At 44.4% G+C, this 22,358-nt stretch overlaps 1 protein-coding gene across 23 annotated transcripts in view; it reads right to left on the bottom strand.

The window, feature by feature from the left end:
- The window catches only part of LOC130524710 (NACHT, LRR and PYD domains-containing protein 12-like), a 337,155-nt gene extending 315,380 nt beyond the window's left edge, over positions 1-21,775 (bottom strand). For 12 of the 23 annotated variants that reach the window (XM_057031092.1, XM_057031095.1, XM_057031090.1 and 9 more), the window contains exons 1-7: positions 21,432-21,774; positions 20,699-20,866; positions 19,750-19,853; positions 17,374-19,198; positions 16,270-16,446; positions 15,985-16,158; positions 13,979-14,152 (exon numbers count right to left, since the gene is read on the bottom strand). In XM_057031092.1, coding sequence (XP_056887072.1) covers positions 13,979-14,152; positions 15,985-16,158; positions 16,270-16,446; positions 17,374-19,198; positions 19,750-19,853; positions 20,699-20,829 — 2,585 coding nt within the window. In that variant the 5' untranslated portion in view covers positions 20,830-20,866; positions 21,432-21,774. Of the gene's footprint in view, positions 1-12,633; positions 13,070-13,598; positions 13,773-13,978; positions 14,153-15,984; positions 16,159-16,269; positions 16,447-17,373; positions 19,199-19,749; positions 19,854-20,698; positions 20,867-21,431 lie in introns of those variants that run through there. The other 11 variants (XR_008950191.1, XR_008950194.1, XR_008950193.1 and 8 more) reach the window with 7 other exon arrangements.
- Positions 21,776-22,358: the final 583 nt, after the last annotated feature.

Raw genomic sequence — 22,358 nt, 5'->3', positions numbered from 1 at the left:
TCACTTTAACTTTTAAAACCTAATCAACAGCTTTATGGCGTATATATTACTACCATTAAAGCGTTCTGGGAGGGTTTAAAGTTCTTTTAGGATCAAGAGCAAAGAGCAGAAAAATAAACTAAACTTCACTTAGAAAGACTATTCAACTATAACTAAAGCCAGACTATAAGAAAGTTAAATAAGACCTATTCATTAATAATGTATAAAGATGCTTTGTGCTAAAACTAAATATGAAGTCTAGTTGAATTTTCTTAAGCTAAGAATTATTCAGCTCTATGCAGCTCTTCAATAGTAACAAAAATGTTTTCAAATCTTGATTTTTATCTCCAAACACAACTGTCAATTCTTTTCAATAATGCTCTTCGTTTACACTCACCTTGTCGGTCTTCAGTCTTCCTGCTCAGTCTGAACGGAAAACTTTTACCTTTCCTTTTTCCTCTGTTAATGAACAACTTTATGGCTGTTGATTAATATTCCTCTACTATAAAAGCATTCTGGGAGGGTTCAAGATGAAAAGTTGTTTTGCTATTTTAATGCCATAAATATGTTTTTGCATTTAAATTAAAACTTAACTTAGTTAACTAAATAAGATTTATGATGCTTGACAGATTTTAAAGACTTGTAAAAGCAGCATATTTCTGCAGCCCTGGAGTCCAGAAGGAGCAGCAGAGGTCAGAATGTGTCGGAGCGCGTATAATTATTGTCTGCAGTTCCACGCGTGTCCACCGGGTGGCGGTAAAGCACCACATGATATTTCTCTATTTTGGAACTTCTTCAGCTGCGTTGAGCTTTAAATCTTCACCTCTCGCTCCCTTTAAGCTCTAAAGTTTGCGGTTCGATGTGGTTTGTTGGTTTTAATATTTTTGATGAATTCTGATGACTGAAACTGTCAATGACCAATAGAAAGTTCGTCCATTGTTCTACTGCGTCACACATTTTCATTATTCATTGTCATTTTGGGGTCTAAACTGGACCAGTTCTGTGAGCTGTTTTGCTTTTTCTGTGGACCAGATGTTCCAGGCAGGTTCCATCATCGGACACAGACGGAGACAGGTCACGTGACAACAGTCAGCCTTTAGTTCTTTATTACAGGAGGATCTGGTTTATATACAGACACGTATCTGCAAAATACTAAAAAGTCTATGAACCCAAAGTACTAAAAAGTCTACATCCACGCACACGCGTGTATTAAGTGTTCATACACACGTGTGCGCGTACGTGCACACTGTATATTCATCTAATAACTGTTAGTTTCTAAAACACCAAAGTAGAGTCACTGAGGCACGGCTTCACCTCCTTTACACCGAGGTTTCCCTGAGCAGGTGTGATGAACTGTTGCAGAAGGAAAAGCATGGAACATGTTAATAACCGGACACAAAAACACTCAGGTTTATTGTCTGGACCTCGCCATCCCTTTGGCTCGGATCATCTCATTCTGTGTGATGTCAGAGGTCTGCTGTGATGTCAGAGGTCTGCTGTGATGTCAGAGGTCTGCTATGATGTCAGGTCTGCTGTGATGTCAGGTCTTCTGTGATGTCAGAGGTCTGCTGTGATGTCAGGTCTGCTGTGATGTCAGGTCTTCTGTGATGGCAGAGGTCTGCTGTGATGTCAGGTCTGCTGTGATGTCAGAGCTATGCTGTGATGTCAGCGGTCTGCTGTGATGTCAGAGGTCTGCTGTGATGTCAGGTCTGCTGTGATGTCAGGTCTTCCGTGATGTCAGAGGTCTGCTGTGTTGTCAGAGGTCTGCTGTGATGTCAGGTTGCTGTGATGTCAGAGGTCTGCTGTGATGTCAGGTCTGCTGTGATGTCAGAGGTCTGCTGTGATGTCAGGTCTGCTGTGATGTCAGGTTTGCTGTGATGTCAGATGCCTGCTGTGATGTCAGAGGTCTGCTGGGATGTCAGGTTTGCTGTGATGTCAGAGGTCTGCTGTGATGTCAGGTCTGCTGTGATGTCAGAGCCCTGCTGTGATGTCAGGTCTGCTGTGATGTCAGAGCCCTGCTGTGATGTCAGGTCTGCTGTGATGTCAGAGGCCTGCTGTGATGTCAGAGGTCTGCTGTGATGTCAGAGGCCTGCTGTGATGTCAGAGGTCTGCTGTGATGGCAGAGGTCTGCTGTGATGTCAGAGCTCTGCCGTGATGTCAGAGGTCTGCTGTGATGTCAGGTCTGCTGTGATGTCAGGTCTGCTGTGATGTCAGATGCCTGCTGTGATGTCAGAGGTCTGCTGTGATGTCAGGTCTGCTGTGTGTCAGAGGTCTGCTGTGATGTCAGGTTGCTGTGATGTCAGAGGTCTGCTGTGATGTCAGGTCTGCTGTGATGTCAGAGGTCTGCTGTGATGTCAGGTCTGCTGTGATGTCAGGTTTGCTGTGATGTCAGATGCCTGCTGTGATGTCAGAGGTCTGCTGGGATGTCAGGTTTGCTGTGATGTCAGAGGTCTGCTGTGATGTCAGGTCTGCTGTGATGTCAGAGCCCTGCTGTGATGTCAGGTCTGCTGTGATGTCAGAGCCCTGCTGTGATGTCAGGTCTGTGTGATGTCAGAGGCCTGCTGTGATGTCAGAGGTCTGCTGTGATGTCAGAGGCCTGCTGTGATGTCAGAGGTCTGCTGTGATGGCAGAGGTCTGCTGTGATGTCAGAGCTCTGCCGTGATGTCAGAGGTCTGCTGTGATGTCAGGTCTGCTGTGATGTCAGAGGCCTGCTGTGATGTCAGATGCCTGCTGTGATGTCAGAGGTCTGCTGTGATGTCAGGTCTGCTGTGATGTCAGAGGTCTGCTGTGATGTCAGTCTGCTGTGATGTCAGAGGTGTGCTGTGATGTCAGAGCTCTGCTGTGATGTCAGCAGCTTGCGTCTCACCTGCCAGGATGCCGAGGGCGACGATGGCGGTCTGAAGCCTTGCGTGGCGCTGAGGCAGGATGATGGCCATCCCATAACTGTGTATCTCTCCTCTTTGTTCAGCTGGGCGACGACACTGTGAGGGAACTCTGTGTTTGAGTGTTGGGGACACACACAGGCTGTCACGGTGTGTGTTTGTGTGTGACATAGCACTCAAGTCTCCGTTCATGCTGCAGCGCTGCTCAGGGCTGAATATATTCTTCTCTTTCAACGCACCGATGGAGTTAGGCTGGTTATTAATGTTACTTCAGTAAATAACCGTACATACGCAGGCTATGCTAGAATGCAAAGTTCTGTTTTCTGTTTATGTCGCATTTATGTGGTCTTTACTCTCCTCCCCATGTCTTTGTCTTCTAGGCAGGTGTGGATTTGTGAGACAAGCTTGGTCTGTGTCATGTTTCACATAAAACAGGTGAAACTGTGGACGAGGATAATCAGGCATGGTTAAATAAATGTAGTTGTTCTCTGGACGACGGTTTCTTAATTTCTCCAATGTCAGGTGTTTTTTCCAACAATTCTGTTCCAGAATACGTCTCCTGTTTGTCGAAGATTCCATTGTACAATTAAAAGTGATGCAGATTTTTAAAAATAAATTGCAGGAATAAATAATCTCAGAGCCTGAAGCCTCTTCTGATCGAGAGAAAACGAAATGATAGTCTCCTAACCCTAAAATGGCAGGGTTGGAAAAAAGGAAAAACATCGCGTATATCGCGTTTTTTTTAAAAAAAAGCAATGCCACAGCAGGCACTATATAAGGGACACGAGTTCGCAAAAAGGGACCATTTGCTTTTCAACCAGCGTACGGAACACATCGTCCACAGCCAATACAGCGAGCCAGCTTCTGGTTATTTAGTGTGCCCTACCTGAAGAAGACCCGTAGGGGGTCGAAACGTCGTTTTTTGGCACACTCTTCCTTAGTTATTTAATACATTTATTGAATTTTGGTTTTATTTTACTTACCTTTTAAGAAAAGGGAGAAATTAAAGAAAAAAAGAAAAAAAAAATACTTACCCTTAAAAACATTAAAATACTTACCTTTTTCCCTTCCTATTTTTTGGAAAGTGTAGTATCTGACCCGTTCTATGCAGGCTTTATGTCTGTAAGGCCGTAATGTGTTTAACAGCCAGCCTAAGCACCATATTAGGACATGCTCCACATGTGTGTCCTGTGTCTTCTTCCTTTATGTAAGAGAAGCTGCTAAAAGATGACACTGGAGCCTGTGGGCCCCTGGTTGTTCTCCATATGAGGATGTGTAGCATGAAGCATCTTCAGTATTCCCTTTTTTGGTCATAACTGAACGCTATACCATTGGGTTGGCCATATTGTATAGCGTGAGGTCATCAGAAAAGAATGTGTTTACTTGACTGTATAAGAAGGAGGTGTCGATGTAGACACCTCGGAGTTCTTCACCATCAGGACCGTGAAACCTCCCTCGGGCATGCTGCAGTGTTCGATTGATGCCTGACTGTTCTCTCCAATAAACATCTTTGATAACCAAGTCGGTGTCTGCGAAGATTCCTTCCTCATCAACACATCTCGGCTACCACCAGGAGAAGATTCACAACAAAATTCCCATGAATACCGGTACTGTAAATTTTAAGATATCAAGAATGGAATATCAGCTTAAATGGAATCAAACATAAAGTGAAAAGGCCTCCTTTAAGTTTACTGCAAAAATAAACACTAAATCAAGAGCGACACGCGCCAAAAACGTCTCATTCTCTCTTCTGTCTCCACTCATTCTTTTATATTCTCTTAAGATAATGGGGACGGGGTCGTGTGATAACAAAACAACCTAATTGGGGACTATATTTTTGTTGCAAGAACTTTGGCTCTTCAGAAGTTTCTATGTTGGCTTCCACAGATTGTGCATCCACTAAAAACTCAGTGTTTTTGAGGAACTACCAGGAGTGGCTGGAGTGGAGGCCAATGACGCTATAGCTACATATAGGTGATATAGATCACCGTTATCCTCAACCCAAAAGACCACCAGTTGGCGCAGCAATACTAAAGATAGGAGGTTGTTGTCGTTGCGCAGACGCGGAGTGATATCACGCACAAACGTGCCCTATGTTCTATATACCGTATGTTCGCGACCAAAGGGTGCACCGTATTAAAAGGTGCAGCCTCAGTTACGGGTGCTATTTCTGTATTTAACACATACATCAGGCGCTCCGGATTATAGGGCGCGGGCATGGTAAAACATACTGCTACGATAGCTTAAAACATGCATGCTAGCGCGTATTTAGCAATTTTGCGAAACCTGGCAAGTCGAACAACCGACAACAATGTTTCCAAAATTAAATTTTTTTTGTATTTTTCGTATTTTGTTATTAAGCCCCGGAGGGCTGAAGCAGGACCGCTGTTAAAATGTATCAGTCCGCGCTTCCAGTTCTGGTGCAACGTCCAGTTCTAAATGTATGAATCCGCGTATTGACGTTTCAACGCCGGTTGTCACCTGGTTCTGCAGCCCTAATGTATATATAGTTTGGAGAAGCAGAATATATCTGATTCAGAGTTAAAGTGATGTGGAGTAAATGGTGCGTTTACCTACTTCACAATAAGAGGAACGGACGTGGAGGTTTCTGGAGCCTTTGAGAGATCAAGAGTAGGAAGACAGACTGAGCGAGCAGCACCGAGATGGACAGTGTCATCTTCTCACCACCTACACACACACACACACACATTTTTATTATCCTTTTTAAAATATATTTAAAAATCTGTTGGGGAGCTAATTAATGTTTCTCGATTAATGGCGGCCCCTCAGCTCCGCCCACTACCGATGTTTGCTGCTTTATTAGCTGTGTTGTCCCCTGCTGACGTGATATTCAGCTATAATGTCTGATTCTTTGGGTGCTGTTGAAGGTTAACTCAGTTCATGTAGTTGTGATTCTGAAAAGGTTCCAGACTGTTAATCTGCCTGACGCTGGCTTCAGTACGTTCTGTGACTCTGCACTGACTGTCTGCGGGCAGGTAGTAGACCAGCAAGGCCAGGAAGGAGATGAGCACGCAGGGGATGATGATGTTGACCACGTAGAAGAGAGGTTTGCGTCTGATGACCAGGTAGAAGGTGATGTCCTGATGCTTGTTGCTCTCCATGGGAATGTGTTTGTAGGTGTTTCTCTTGGCGGGTCAGTGGATGATCTCCCACTCACCATTCTCTGTTGGTCAAAGCCAGAGTTCAGACACAAGTGATGAAGTTATGACTGTCAGTCTGGTTGGAGCTGCAGCCAGTCTGAAGGCTCAGGCTCTGGGGAAAACAACGTCTCTGCATGTATCAACAGCATCCAGTACACTGAAAGTCCCCAACAAGCTCCAGGACTGTATGCAGCAAAAAATAAAAATAAATGGAAATTAATCTTTACTTGGTTACCTGTAAAGCTTGCAGGATCAATAATGATCCATTCAACCATCCACTTGGTTTCATTGAGTATGTCTTCCTTCAGGAGCAACCTGATCTCTTTGGCATTGTACGTTAGAGAGCTGCAAGGCAACATGGGAAATGCAGTTCAGAATTTAAAAAGGCTTTTTTCCTACTGGGAGAGTTTAGCTGCACCGTGCATTTTATTTTTGCACCTTTTTCTCCTCTCATATGTGTTTAGATTCTATCAAATCTTGACTCAGCTCAGTTTAAAACATCATGTCAGAGTTTGTCTGCGTTTCAAACAACAATGAAAAATCCTGCCCGTGCATACGTGTGACAGGTGCAGTTTGGACCCAAATGCAGCACTCTGGAAAGCTGGACCGTAGTAATGACTTTTATTAACACACGGACGAGCAGCAACGAAGTCGGGGCCGGGCGGAGAAGTCAAAACCAGGTGAGCAGAGAGGAACCAGAGACGCTGAGGCAGAAGTCGTAGTCAGGGGCAGAAAGCAGGTAGGTTGTCCGGGGAACAGGCAAGGCAGGCAGAACGAAGACAGGCAGGGTCGGTAACGGGTAAACCAGCAGGGAAACAACGCTGGAAAGTCTCGCATCAAGGCAGAAGACCAATCTGGCAAAGACTGAGAGTGCAGGGGAGGCTTATAAGCAGGGCTGATTGGGAATGAGCTGCAGCTGTGCTGCAGGTGAGTGGAGATGAGCTGACGGGGTGGGAGTGGCTGGCAGGTAGAGTGGAGCAGAGGCAGGGAGAGTGGAGAATTACTGGGACAGGAGGGAACTGGGGAAATGGGGCTGTGACAGAACCCCCCTCTCAAGGGACGGCCCCTGACGTCCCAAAAACAAAGTCCAAGCTGAGCCGGGTGGGTGGAGGGGGGCCTGGAGGAGGGCTAAAAATCTTCCGAGGCCTCCGTCTCAGCTTCCTCTTCGTCCTCGTCGCTGGAAGCCTCGGATGACAGGGAGGAGTTAAGGGGTTAGGGTAGGGTTAGGGTTAGAGGGTTAGGGTTGGGTTAGGGTTGGTTAGGGTTAGGGTTAGGGTTAGGGTTAGAGGGTTAGGGTTAGGGTTAGGGTTAGGGTTGGGTTGGGGTTAGGGTTAGGGGGTTAGGGGGTTAGGGTTAGGGTTAGGTGAATAAAGTATGTACTCTCAGTCTCTCACCGCATTGACCGCCGCCAGCATAGTTTTTTATGAGAGACCAAGGCAAGGCACTGGCCGGCGCATGTTAGTCCCCAGTCCACCTCCCACTTGGGTTACACATTAGAGGGGCAAGGAGAACAGAGCAGAAGAGCCAAGGGAGTAGCATGCATCTCCTTGTGCGGTTAGGGCCCGGGTCAAGGTTCGGGTGAGGATCAAGGTTAGGGAAGATTGGAATCCAGTGTTAGGGTTAGGAAAGTTGAGGTTAGGGCTAGGGTAGAGTTAGGGCCAGGGGTCGGGGGTAGGATAAGAAAAGATTAAGGTCAGGGTCAGAACCAGGGGTTAGGGTTCAGGTAAGGGATTAGGGTTAGGGGTACGGGTTAGGACTAAGGGTAAGGGTTAGGGGTAAGGGTTGGGGTTAGGGGTTAGGGTTAGTTTTAGGGTTAGGGTTAGGGGGTTAGGGTTAGGATAGGGGAATGTACCCTGCCTCCCATACGAGACAGGGAAAGCACGGTCCTTCCTCCCAACCGACCTCCCATAACCCTGAAACCCTTGTTGTTGACAACGGGCACGCTGGCGGCCCCTGCCATAGCGCATCTCCGTCCAACCCGGCTCCATAAATCAAGGTAAGTTATTTATTTTAAAAAGTTTTGGAACTAAAAGTGCTTTTGTTGTGAATCTTCTGCTGGTGGTAGTCGAGATGTGTTGATGAGGAAGGAATCTTCGCAGACACCGACTTGGTTATCAAAGATGTTTATTGGAGAGAACAGTGAGGTATCAATCGAACACTGCAGCATGCCCGAGGGAGGTTTCGCGGTCCCGATGGTGAAGAACTCCGAGGTGTCTACATCGATACCTCCTTCTTATACAGTCAAGTAAACACATTCTTTTCTGATGACCTCACGCTGTACAATATGGCCAACCCAATGGTATAGCGTTCAGTTATGACCAAAAAAGGGAATACTGAAGATGCTTCATGCTACACATCCTCATATGGAGAACAACCAGGGGCCCACAGGCTCCAGTGTCATCTTTTAGCAGCTTCTCTTACAGAAGAAGACAAAGGACACACATGTGGAGCATGTCCTAATATGGTGCTTAGGCTGGCTGTTAAACACATTACGGCCTTACAGACGTAAAGCCTGCATAGAACGGGTCAGATACTACACTTTTATTTGGTCATTTTGCTTCTTTTTATTTCCTATTTCCCACATTTATTCATAGTTTTTATTAGATTGCAATAAATCCTATAACATTTACCAGACTGACTAAAGTCAAATGACCTGCGGTTCCCACCGATAGCCGTCATTCTGATGGGTTTTTGCTGGCTGCAGCTGAAATATTCCAATGCTCCATGTCACAGAGACAGTAAATACTAAACCCTAAAGATTCTGAAGGCATTATGTAAAATAGTAACGTATAATACAGACATTTGAAGAGACAATTAAGAGAAGGTTTTAATGCTTCTATCTTTGAACATTGACCTGACTGTCCGTTCCTGCGCAACACCCACCTCCTGACTATTGGTTAGAACACATGCACGCCAACACTCTGCCCCCCACTCACACTCACATATAGGCTCACCCCCCGCACGCCCCACCATTCATGCCCCTCCACCACTACTCCCATGTCTGCCATCAACATCACAGATCACTCACTCCATTGACACTATCACTTCATACAGACAGAAATCCAGGACTGTTCCCAGACGTGACAGTGCTTTTATTATTCCTATAAAAAGACATGATGAGTGCACGTCCGGCGCGGACATAAAGATGGCCGTGCTGAACGTGCGCTCTCTTTTAAACAAATCTTTTATAATAAACGATTTAATTTTAGACAAAAACCTTGATGGTATTCTCCTTACTGAGACATGGCTTGGCACTGATGCACCTGCTGTTCTCACAGAGGCTTGCCCCCCAGATTTTAACTTTTTATTTTCTACAAGGGGGGGTAGGAAAGGAGGTGGAACCGCCTCAATAACAAGGACCCAATTGTCTTCCGCGAGGTCTCTTTTAATACGTTTACATCATTTGAGCATCATGCATTTGTTTTTAGCAGCCCTCCGATTTTAAGCATAACAGTTTATAGACCACCCCATTACTCCACCTCTTTTATCAGTCAATTCTCAGAATTTTTATCAATCATTTATGCTAAATACAATAGGATTTTAATAACTGGTGATTTTAATCTACACCTCAACAACGCCTCGGACCCAGTGTCCAGAGAATTTTTAAACCTCCTTCACAGTCTGGATTTTAAACAACATGTCACACAGCCGACCCACAATAGAGGGCGCACCCTGGACCTGGTCATAACCTATGGCCTGTCCGTGGGTGGGTCCTCTGTTGTGGATCTGGCCGTGTCTGACCACTTTTGCGTGTTTTTTAACATCACCAGTTTTAACCAGCGGGGGGCCCCTGCGAGAGCAATGAGGAGACGCTACCTGACTCCTGAAGTGGCTGCAAATTTTATCCAGATTTTACAGAGCACTCCTGCAGAAATTTTACCAGCACCGTGTGATTTTATTGTTGACACTTTTAACAATAAATTAAAGTCAACGCTGGACTCTGTGGCTCCACTTGTCACAAAAACTGTACGAACAAAACGTGCACCACCGTGGAGAAATGAAGAAACTAGAAAACTGAAGAGAACCTGCAGGAGTGCTGAGAGGAGGTGGAGGAAATCCAAACTGACCATCCATAAAGAAATATTTTATCAACACCTCAAAACCTACAATAACACAATCAAGCAGGCAAGAACTTCCCATTTCAAAAAACTAATCTCCAACAATAAAAACAACCCCAAATTTCTATTCCACACCATTGAGCTTTTAACCAACGGTAATTTTAACAGGTGTCCCACAACAACGACTGACACCCTCTGCGAGGCCTTTGCAGACCACTTCAGGAGTAAAATCGATAATATTAGATCCAGTCTTTTATCACAGCAAATTTTAATCAACAACACTCCTGGATCATTGCTTCCACCTGAGGAGACACTGGAGAGTTTTGTCCTGGTTGATGCGAGGACACTTGGTCGAGTTTTCTCCCAAGTTAGGCCCACAACCTGCCTTTTAGATCCAATTCCCACACCGTTTTTCAAAACATTTTATGGATTCTTTGAGGAACATCTCTTATACATGGTGAATTGCTCTCTTCAGACAGGTGTCTTCCCCACCTCCTTTAAAACGGCGGTGGTGAAGCCCCTTCTGAAGAAGAGCAATCTAGACCCCAGCGTTTTAAATAACTATCGGCCAGTATCCAACCTACCATTTTTAAGTAAAATTTTAGAAAAACTTGTTTTTAACCAAGTAAATGATTTTTTAAACTCAAATGATATTTTAGAGAGGCATCAGTCTGGTTTTAGGATGAACCACAGTACAGAGACAGCCCTTTTAAAGATTTTAAATGACATCAGGTGTAACCTAGACAACAAAAAGCTCACGGTGTTGGTTCTACTGGATCTGACCGCCGCTTTTGATACAGTAGACCACCATATTTTATTGAATAGACTGAAGAACCTGGTCGGCCTCTCTGGTACTGTTCTTAACTGGTTCACCTCCTACCTTAGTGATCGAAGCTTCTTTGTAAGTATGGATACATGTTCCTCGAGAATCCATGAGACAAAGTGTGGGGTTCCCCAAGGGTCAATTTTAGGTCCAACCTTTTTAATCTTTACATGCTTCCTCTTGGGGATGTCATCAGGAGCCACGGCATCAGCTTCCACAGCTATGCTGACGATACGCAACTGTACATCGCCGTGGCTCCTGATGACACAGGGCCAGTTGATGCCCTTTTTAACTGTATTTTAGATATCCAGTCATGGATGGCAGAAAACTTCCTACAGCTCAACCAGGACAAAACAGAAGCCTTAGTTATTGGTCCTGAAGGTCAGAGAGAGAAACTTTTTCCAAAATTGAAGGATTTTAAGCCATCTCAATCTGTAAAAAATCTGGGTGTGATCTTTGACTCTGAGCTTAGTTTTATTCCACACATCAAAAACATAACCAAGGTAGGTTTTTACCACCTGAAGAATATAGCCAGAGTCCGCCCGTTTCTCTCTCAGGCCAGCACGGAGGTGCTGATGCACGCTTTTATCTCCTGTCGTTTAGATTATTGTAATGCCCTGCTCTCTGGTCTTCCAAAAAAGAGCATCACAAACCTACAATTACTACAAAACTCAGCTGCACGAGTGCTGACGAGGACCAGAGGCCGGGAGCACATCACACCAGTTTTAGAATCGCTGCATTGGCTACCCGTGCGTTTCAGGATCGATTTTAAGGTTCTTCTATTAGTTTTTAAATGTCTTAATGGTCTTGGCCGACTTATTTATCCGACCTGCTTTTATTCTATCATCCCTCGCGGACTCTGAGGTCCTCCGACACCGGCCTTTTAACCATTCCACATGTAAGCACTAAAACGCACGGGGAAGCGGCCTTCAGTTATTATGGTCCCCGACTGTGGAACAGCCTGCCGGAGAACCTCAGGGCCGCAGAGACTGTTGAGATTTTTAAAAAGAGGCTCAAGACACACCTTTTTAATCAAGCCTTTAATTGATTTTCTGATTATTTTAAATTTATGTCTTATCCTTATTTTACTTGACACTTTTACTGTTTTACTCCCTCAGTTCTTATTCCCAGTTTTTAGTCTTTACACCTTTTATCCCATTTACTGTTTTAGTCTGTTGTAGTCTTAGTACTGTTTTACTGCTCCAATTCTTAGTTCCTCAGCTTTTAGCTTTTATACCTTTTATCCCATTTACTGTTTTAGTCCTTCAGTTTTTAGCTCCAGTGTCTCCTCATGGTGTTTCCTCATGGGGGCCTGCCAGGCTGGGAGATGTTTCCGGTCTACCGCTGGGGGTGCTGTCCCATTGTAGACCCTGGACTGGGTGGTTAGGGGGCTCTGTGCTTTGGTGTGGAGCCTCCGGACTGTCCGGGTCGGGGTGGTCTTTGTGGCGGTACCACCTGTGGTCGCGGACCGTGACCTCCCTCGGCCTGGTGGGCCTCCAAAGGTGGCGTCTCCTTCGCCTCAGGTCTCGGTGCCCAGCCATGTCTCAGCTTGCCTCAGCTTGTTTATGTGTGTGGGGTGTGTGTGTAAGTGTGTTGTATGCATGTGTGTGTGTCTGTCCTTTTCTTAATTCTGTTGTTCTCTTTGCTGTTTTTATCCTTTGTGAGGCACTTTGTGCTACCTAGCGTATGAAAAGTGCCATATAAATAAAGATTGATTTGATTTGATTTTGATAAGAGTGGCCGAGGAGCCATTTAGAACTTTATAAAGATGCATTGTGTGATACCAGGAACTAATTTAACTTCAAGGCGAAGCTGCTTCTGCTTTGTCGACCATCGACTGATCTCCTGAAAGTCCACCAGCGCTTTTTAAAAACTGAATTTTTCATCTATGGAGGGAGTAGACGGCAGATGTTTCCACAGATGCTCTTCACCAGTGGTCAGTGAGTGATGCAGCAGATGAGCGGGAGTTGACTGGCTTCAACCTGCTACCGTCTCAATGTCTTCAGCCCATAGTGTGGATTCTCTACGAGATCAGACAGCAGCTTCACTCCTGAACCCTGCAGATTGTTGAGGCTGAGGTCCAGTTCTCTGAGATGGGAGGGATTGGACCTCAGCGCCGAGGCCAGAGAGTCACAGCTGATCTTTGATAAACTGCAGTTCCATAATCTAAATAAAGAAGGGAAAGTTTTATAAGGTTATAAGTGAAACCAGTATTCATTTGAAAGGTTAATCAAAGGCATGATCCGTAAATAATTAATTTAGTTACAGGTTAAAAAATGATAGTAATATGTAATTACCACAATTCCAACCTCTCAGGTTTGCACTGTTCCAGAGGAGAATATATATTGTTCTGGCCCTCACTCTTCCCAGGTTCTCCCACCTCTTTCCCTCCCATCTCATCATGGAGATCCATCTCACCTGTGGCTCATCTTTAAAGGCACAACCTGTCTTAGATGACTTCCTGTCCCCCTCACCATCTCCCTCCTCGTTGGCTGGTGTCTACCAGGCACCCTCACCTAGTTTTGTCTAATTTTGGTTACCATCTGTCGGCTTTTTCATTGTCCTTAAATCAATTTATCATGAATAAGTGGTCCCCGTGTGGCCCCCCCCTGAAGGAACTGGGCACAACACACACACTCAGAAAGTGTGAGGACCCTCGGATGGAATAATGGACATTTTTGAGAATGGTGTTTACCTCAGAGTTTCCAGTCGGCAGTTTGGATCCTGGAGAAAACCACAGAGCAGCTTCACTCCTGAATCCTGCAGCTGGTTCTGACTCAGGTCCAGTTCTCTGAGATGGGAGGGATTGGACCTCAGCGCCGAGGCCAGAGAGTCACAGCTGATCTCTGATAAACTGCAGTATTCTAATCTGAAAAATGCAGGATGAGGTTATACGGTGCAGGGCTGCATGTTATCTGCGTCAGTACTAAACCTACGTTAGTTCTTAGTTGGGTCAGACCTGAATTCACGATATTACAAGGAATTTTTTTAATGTGGTGCATCACAGCAGTGTTGAGAACAGCCTCACTTCACCATCTTAGCAGCTGGTATATAGGTAGAAAAATGAAGACTGACCTGAGCCTCTCCAGCTTACAGTTTGGACTCTCCAGTCCAGAACAGAGCCGCTTCACTCCTGAATCCTGCAACGTGTTGTAGCTCAGGTCCAGAACCCTCAGATGGGAGAGGTTGGACTTCAGAGCTGAGGCCACAGAATCACAGCTGGTCTCTGATAAACTGCAGCCACTTAGGCTAAAATAACAATTATTTTGAGAGAAGACAAATAAAAATCAACATGTACCAGAGCAAAACACAGCTTCCAAGCAACAAACCTCTGGTCCTGCACCGGCTTATCTGCCGTATGTTCCTATTTTGGGTTCTTTCAGGGCGGTTGGACAAGATCTACAGCGTATGTAAAGTGTGTGTAGGTCAAAATACCTTCCAAGTTTGTGAGACCACATTTCTCAATAGCACTCAACTCTTGTCAGGAGTTGGGACAAAGCGACCCACTCCTGATAGCTTGTGGGCGATGCTGCAGCGACCCTGCAATCCCTCCACTCTCTGGTGAAACCAAATCAAAGGTTTTAGACACTGCTGGATGCTGGAAGGGTGGCTATAGTCTGGACACATCGTTCCCCTGACTGCACATTTCTCCAACAATGATTGGCAGCTGGTGTCACTTGTTCTCCAGATGAGAGAAGGAAAGAGAGCCCCCCCACAGTGTGTTTGATTGCCCCACTGCAAGCTCAATGCTGCCAGAAAACATTGCAGGAGCATCAATTCCCCTCAGGGCATCAACAAGGAGCTCAGGAAAAGGTGCAGCTGCCACCTACTAGAGACAAGCACACTGAGCTGAGATTCAAAGCCCTCTCCTCCCAAGAGAAGAGCTTGTTTGTTGGAGGCTCTTCTGGGCGATACCTGGTGCCACAGCTCCAGCTCAGCCCGTCTCTGGAGCTGAGGTGGAGCTTAGCAAGTTTCATGGTTCTCCACCACTTCCTCTCGCTGAGGACCTTCTCAGCTGGTGGTTTCTGCTCCACCTTCCAAGTTGAGCAGGTGATACTTCTGCATTCCTGCCACCAGTGTCTCTGCAGAAAGACTCTTCTCTACTGTTTTATATTATATTATAGAAAATTAGGATTTTGGTTGGTTGATGTCTTAGATGTTGTTGACTAAGAGCAGGTTTTTCTTTAATAACATAGAAAGATTCGATGAGAAGAGCAAATGTATTATTTTATGAGCTACTTCCACTACTATTATATACACATACTTCCATATTGTCTTAGACTGCAAGCTGCATTTATTGCATCGTTCATAGAAAGTCATATTTGTGAGGAGAAAAACTCCAATAAGGTCATTTTCTTTAATGACCATTACAAAAGAAGGAGGCGATGAACAAATAGATTTATATAAAAATGTGTGAAAACTTATGCATGGAAACCTTTTTAAAATGGCGGCATTGTGTAGAATCGGTGTAGAATCAACTTGTTGACTTCTGATTTGGACTCCAATGGAAGTGAGGTGCAACAATTGTGGATGCTGAAAGCTTCAGATCTTCATGAAGGTTTCTGTGGTTGGACTGACCTGCTGCCCCTTTAAGAGGGAGGCAGGTTTGGGCTTCTGGCTGGAATGAAGCCACCTAAGATGAGAATTACTGCAGGCTTTCGGTACCAAGGTTTAACAGGGTGCTCACTTCACACTTGGGCTTTTCTCTTTTTTGGGATGGCTTTTCTCAGGAGAGAAGGGGCATGGCACACTGCAGCAGCTTTCTTTTTGGGTTTTCTAGTTTTCCTTCTGATCTTTAAAAGACAGGAAGAACCATTTTTGATTGGTCTGAATGTTTGGGCGGTTTTGTGGCCAGCCTAAAATAAAACAAGACAAATCTACAACTGATACTTCCTTTCTAGTCATTGATGACCATCCTCACATGGGACAGATTTCCACAACCAATTTAATACTGCAAATCTGTCCTGTGTGGTCTTTTTTCTGAGAACTGTAACACTACGTTTATAACAAAGATCAAACATGGAAACATTTATTGTCTAACTAGTTACACCTGGGAAAGTACTGGATCATCTCTGACTGACCTGAGAGTCTCCAGCTCACAGAGAGGATCCTGGAGAAAACCACAGAGCAGCTTCACTGCTGGATCCTTCAGCTGGTTGTAGCTCAGGTCCAGAACCCTCAGATGGGAGGGATTGGACCTCAGCGCCGAGGCCAGAGAGACACAGCTGATCTCTGATAACCTGCAGTGTGACAACCTGTAAAAAGGAATAAATGGGGCAAATAAAAACACATTTCTAAATATGAAAATGAAGAGAAAAGCAGAAAATGTAAAGAAATTTAGAAAAGACCAACAGAGGCCTCCTGACCTGAGCGTCTCCAGTCTGCAGTTTGGATGCATCATTGCAGAAGACAGTAACTTTACTCCAGCATCTGTCAGGCTTTGGTTCTCTCTTAAGCTCAGCTCCCGTAGATGAGAAGGGTTTGACGTCATTGCTGAGGCCACAACTTCCCAATGACTCTTTGAAAGAAAACGACCAGACAGTCTGTTGTGTATGAAACAAAAATAGTGAGTCAAACTTTGGGATTTCTCATCAACTTATCTGAGAATCGACCTCAACACAAATGTAGCTCATTTCCTGGAAAAGCTAAATTCAACACCGTAGAGCAACAGTTTGAACGACCATCAGATCTGAAATGCAACTGAATTATTCTCAACATTTGTCTTATTTTAGAACAGCTCATAATTACTCAATATTTAAAATGATTATAGCAAATGGTTTAAAGAAACGTGCATCTTTTTATCTGTCTATCGGCTCTTTGGATATTTTGCATTTCATCCAATTTGTACGATGGTGCGTCAAGTCTTAATTCAGCGATCCGATCGATGACATCAGAGTCTCTGGTTGCATCGATTGCCCTCAGCTTCTGTTATATCTGCCTGTTTCCCTTCAAATCATTTTCACTGCACCTTTTGTTGCTAGTGATGAAGTTGCCACCTAACGGGTGTGGAAAGGCTCAAACAACTTTGTGGGTCACATAAAGGCTCCAAACGGAACCGCCACAAAGACCTAAAACACCCATTTAAACCAACGAGGCCGGCTGGTTTTATGTTGAACAAATGAAGCAAAATAGTCACGTGTCATTAATTAAAATGTGTTTTTCTGTCGTTAGAATACGATGTATACAAACAAACAAAAGTGATTTAATGACATGACAGTAATTTCATGATAGTCAGTTAACTTGTGGCTCCTATTATTCCTGCCTTATGTTGGTTTGTCTGGATTGACCTTTGAACTTATATCCAGCCAGTGTTGAACATTTCTGGATGAATTGTTGTTGTTTTTAATTTATGGACGCTGCAATGGAGATAAAGAATTGAAGGAATGACCACTGGAGGGGGTATTGCTACCTGACATGATCCACTTGCTTGATTTAAACGCCGATGTCCGGCCCCAGAAATCTTTACTTACACGGCCTTCCTGCAGTTCCTCACAGCTGGAATCAGGCGATGTCGTCCCTCCTCTGAGGTGTTGTACTGGTGCAGGTTCAGCTCATCCAGGACCTCCTCTGACATCTGCAGCAGGTAGGCCAGAGCTGAACAGTGGATCTCTGACAGTCTCCTCTCTGATTTCTTCTCTGACTTCAGGAACTCTTGGATCTCCTGATGGACTGATTGATCCTTCATCTCCATCAGACAGTGGAAGATGTTGATGCTTCTGTCTGGGGAGGTTTTATTACTGTTCACCTCCTTCAGGTAGTTGAGGACCTTCTGGATGGTTTCTGGGTGGCTGTCCATCTGATCCAACAGTCCACCCAAGATCCTCTGATTGGACTCCAGAGAGAGACCATGAAGGAAGCGAACAAACAAGTCCAGGTGGCCATTTTCACTTTCAAGAGATTTCATTAGTGCTCTCCTGAGGAAGTCATCAAGAGATGTGGCTGGATCGTTATTTAACAACCCAGCAAACCCGGAAAAGCGGATTGGTTTAGAATATTTTAGGAACTGATATATAACCGCTGCGTCTTTCCTGGTGTAACAGTGGAACATGTAGACGGCAGCCAGAAACTCCTGAACGCTCAGATGAACAAAGCAGTAGACTGATTTCTGAGAGATCACACTCTCTCTCTTGAAGATCTCTGTACAAACTCCTGAGTACACCGACACCTCGGAGACGTCCAGTCCACATCGCTCCAGGTCTTCTGAGTAGAACATGATGTTTCCTTTCTCCAGATGTTCAAACGCCAGCCAACCCAACTTCAGAAGGAGTTCTTTATCAGCCTCAGTCAGTTCCTCTGGTCTCTGCTTTCCTCCATACTTCTGCTTCTTCCTCTTTATCTGAACCCTCAGGAAGTGTGAGTAGAGGTCAGTCAGGGTTTTGGGCAGCTCTCCTCTCTGGTCTCTGGTCATCATGTCCTCCAGAACTATAGCAGTGATCCAGCAGAAAACTGGGATCAGACACATGATGTGGAGGCTCCTGGAGGCCTTGATGTGTGAGATGATTCTCTTGGACAGATCTTCATCACTGAACCTCCTCCTGAAGTACTCCTCCTTCTGGGAGTCAGTGAAGCCTCGTACTTCTGTGATCCTGTCAACACACGAGGGAGGAATCTGATAGGCTGCTGCAGGTCTGGAGGTGATCCAGATGAGAGCTGAGGGAAGCAGGTTCCCCTGGATGAGGTTCACCAGGAGCACGCCAACGGACGATACTTGTGTGACATCAGAGATGACCTGATGCTTCTTGAAACCCAGTGAAAATCTGCTTTCATCCAGGCCATCAAAGATGAACAGAAGTTTCCAGACAGTCAGATCTTCTGCTCTGATCTTCTGTAATGTTGGATGGAAAACATGAAGCAGTGAGAGAAGACTGTGCTGCTCATCTCTGATCAAGTTCAGCTCCCTCCATGAGAGCGGAAGCACCAGACTGATGTCTTGGTTCTCCAAACCTTCTGCCCAGTCCAGACTGAACTTCTGCACTGAGAAGGTTTTTCCAACGCCGGCGACACCGTTGGTCAGAACCACTCTGATGTGTCTCTGTTGCTCAGATAAGACTTTGAAGATGTCCTGGCACTTGATTGGAGTGTCCTGGAGGTTCTTCTTGGAGGTTCTCTCAAGCTGTCTCACCTCATGTTGTGTGTCCACCTCCTCACTTTGTCCCTCAGTGATGTAGAGCTCAGTGTAGATCTTGTTCAGCAGGGTTCCACTTCCTGCTTCATGAGTTCCTTCAGTCACATGTTCACATCTTCTCTTCAGACTCATCTTATGTCCTTCTATCACCTCCTGCAGTTCACCACCCTCTGAAACAAAGAATCTTTTAAATCCTTTTACAATTGTCATCTACAGCAGTAACACAGATGTCCTCAACTGGAAAATATTCTGTCATGTTTGAATGACAGAGGCAACAGTCGGGTCATGACCCATCTTACTGTCAGTTTTAAATGTTATGTCTTCTTATGTACACCTATTCTTTTATTTCATTGGGTTTCAATCTAATTTAGTCTATAACAACCATTTCCATGTCTTCCAAGAGTTTGCTTGGACTAAACAGCTGGTAAAAGCTGGATGATATTTAGAAAAACACATCAAACCTTCTCCAAACACATCATACTCAGCAGACCCATTGTCCTGTAAAGGTCACCTGCCTTCAACTCTTTAACACTTTCCAGAACTGAATGACTAAATGTTGCTAAATACTGTCTAAGCATTTAGGAAGGTCTTCAGAGGGTCCAGGGGTTCCAGTGGGACCAAACAAGTGCTCTCTGGATCTTCTCTTGCACATAGTAAATACACAAGTTGTTCCTTTATTCCGACCCAAAAGTATCTTATAAATACAAATGTACGAGCTTACGTGAGACGCTGTTGTTCAGGTCGGCGGTCTGCAGTTCAGTTCTCCGTTTCTTTTCACCCTCGGGACAGGAGGAATCTCCAATGGAAGCAGACCGTTTCTGACACCTGTCAAAAATGGGAATAGTGGTTATACATGTCTACTGGGCGTTAGCAACGCCTAAGAAAGGCTGCGTTCACTTCTACTTTCAGTTTGCTCTGACAGCTGAAGATTGAATGAACACTGAGCAAAAAATATAAAGTTATTTACGTTCTAACAAGCTCGTTTAGTTGGAGAAAAGTGTATTTGATCTAAGTGTTTAGTGGCTTTCCTTCATTGTGAATTTATGTTAAAAATAAAAGTGCCAAATCAGGAATATAAACTCATAGAATAGAACAAAAGTTCTCCATTTATGCTCCAAATACAGTCGTCTGGTCTCTGAAACTGATCATTAAATAGCACAGAGGTCACGCGTATTCAAAAGCTTATTTCAACCATTTAGAAATGACTGATATTGTTGTGTATGGGTTTACTAGAACCAGGAGCCTTATAAATAGACTTTTTAATGAATTTTCATGACATGTGGTGGAACAGTGTGGCAGAACAAGCTGCACAGACCTGCCATGTCTTACCCATCCGTATCTAAATGGAGAGCTGGAGCACTCTGCAATGATGGATATTGATGGGAAACTTTAAAATATATGCCTAGGAATTTTTGTGAGATGATGTTAACCCATGTAGGAGAAATGACCAGTTAAAAACAGAAGCAATTTTAGGTTTTAAAAGATTTACCACACTAAAATTAACATGGGAGTTAATGGGAGCGAACGCCTGACATGTTGGTGCACCGTTTCATTTTAAGGACCTGATGAATTTCATTTTTCACGATAGTAGAGGCTAATACCCACAAAATGGTGTTTTGTATGGTTGTGAAATGTTCTAAGGCAGAGTTATGTGGTTCAGAAAACCTTACTTTAAAGGTGAGCCTTGAGGTCCAATACTGAAGTTTAAAGGGTGCCCTTTGGACCTGTCGCTCTTCATGGACACACAGCTGGACACTGTGGACTCTGCTCTCTCTTCCTCTTCCATCACACATTCGCTCATTTTTAAATGTGAGTCTAAATGGTTAAGGAGGAACAGTCTGCTGACACAGAAAAGAAGATTAAAGAACATGATTCTCAGCATGAAGACAAGCAGAGGTCTGTCCAGTGACGTATTGTCGGCTCATTCACATCAAAATCTATTATATGATGTCACCCTGTACATCATACAGGCCACATATATATTGGAAAAAAGTTTTGGGACATCTTAAAAGTTTACACCATGTTAAACATAAAATAGTTGTGGAAAAAATGTTTCTCCTGGGTGCGGTGGCATCAGACGGACGCACACAAATACAAATTAAATCATTTTTTTTATCTGGTTATGGTTTACAAGAAAACCTAAATTCTTTCAAGATGTCAGTTCTCAACATTAAATTCAACAAATAAGATGAGAATGCATTCAAAACTAAACAGAAATACGTCATCACATCATCAAAGTGGGTCAAATGCAGCATCATCTTCTGTCATCTCAGACAGGATTCCAAGAAGAGGAGCTTCATTTTCAACAACGCGCACGCTCATTGCGCACACGCAGCTTATTAAGCCGCATCTCGCAGCGGAACATTGATTCGAGACGACAGCAGTGAAAGAACCAAATGCTACCTGAATATTAGAGGTTTTCCATCAGGGCTCGGTCACTCAAGATGGAGCCCGAAGTTGAGAACTTTCACTTTCGCTTCTTCTTCCTCTACACGTCACGTGTTCGTGGTTGGATCGCGTCATATCCAGCACAAGCGCCTCTCTTCAGAACAATTTGGTCCACGTTTGAACTGAAATACTGGGAAACAACTGGAGTTCGTCTGACAGATGTTCGTTTTTGGGTGCGGAATCAAACTGGGTCAACTTTTTGATCTATAGGATCCCCTCTGGTTCAAAGTGTCCCTATAGGATATTGACAGTTCTGACCTTTTGGGGGCTGCACACACCTCTTAATGGTGACGGCACCAACGGAGCTGATCCAGTTGTCATCAACTGGCCAGTCTGACTCCAGCTCATTAGGGGAAATTAGCTTATCTGGAGGAGAAGCTTTCAAAACTTGACGGGCTGGGGGGGAAATGACTGTAATTTTGGAATCAGCGTGCCAATTTTATTTTTAATCAGAATAATTTAGAATAATTTCAACAGGATATTTTCAAATTGTTCCCCAGTGTAACTTCACCTGAAATTGTGGACTCCAGAATATCACCATTAAATCCATTAAATGTTCAAATAAGAACACAAGATCAACTGCTGAACCAGTGCAATTTATTTTTAACGTGTTAATCTCCACAAAGAAAGAAAAACCACAAACAACAAGTTTATAGTGGTCCAGTAATGCGCTATAGTCATACACCAGTACAGTTAACAATAACTCATGTTTTCCAGCTGCTTTTCCATCTTCAGTGGGAATAATCCAGTGCGTTCTGGGCTTGAACAAAGGTATTAAAAGCTGGCTGAATGTCTGAGGTGACTGAAGGACACACTTGGGCTTTTCTCAATAGAGAAGGGGCACGGCACAGTGCAGCAGGTTCTCATCTTAAAATTTACAGT

This window comes from Takifugu flavidus, chromosome 4, assembly GCF_003711565.1.
Source record: "Takifugu flavidus isolate HTHZ2018 chromosome 4, ASM371156v2, whole genome shotgun sequence".
NCBI lineage: Eukaryota > Metazoa > Chordata > Actinopteri > Tetraodontiformes > Tetraodontidae > Takifugu > Takifugu flavidus.
This window is presented reverse-complemented; position numbering and strand designations above follow the sequence as displayed.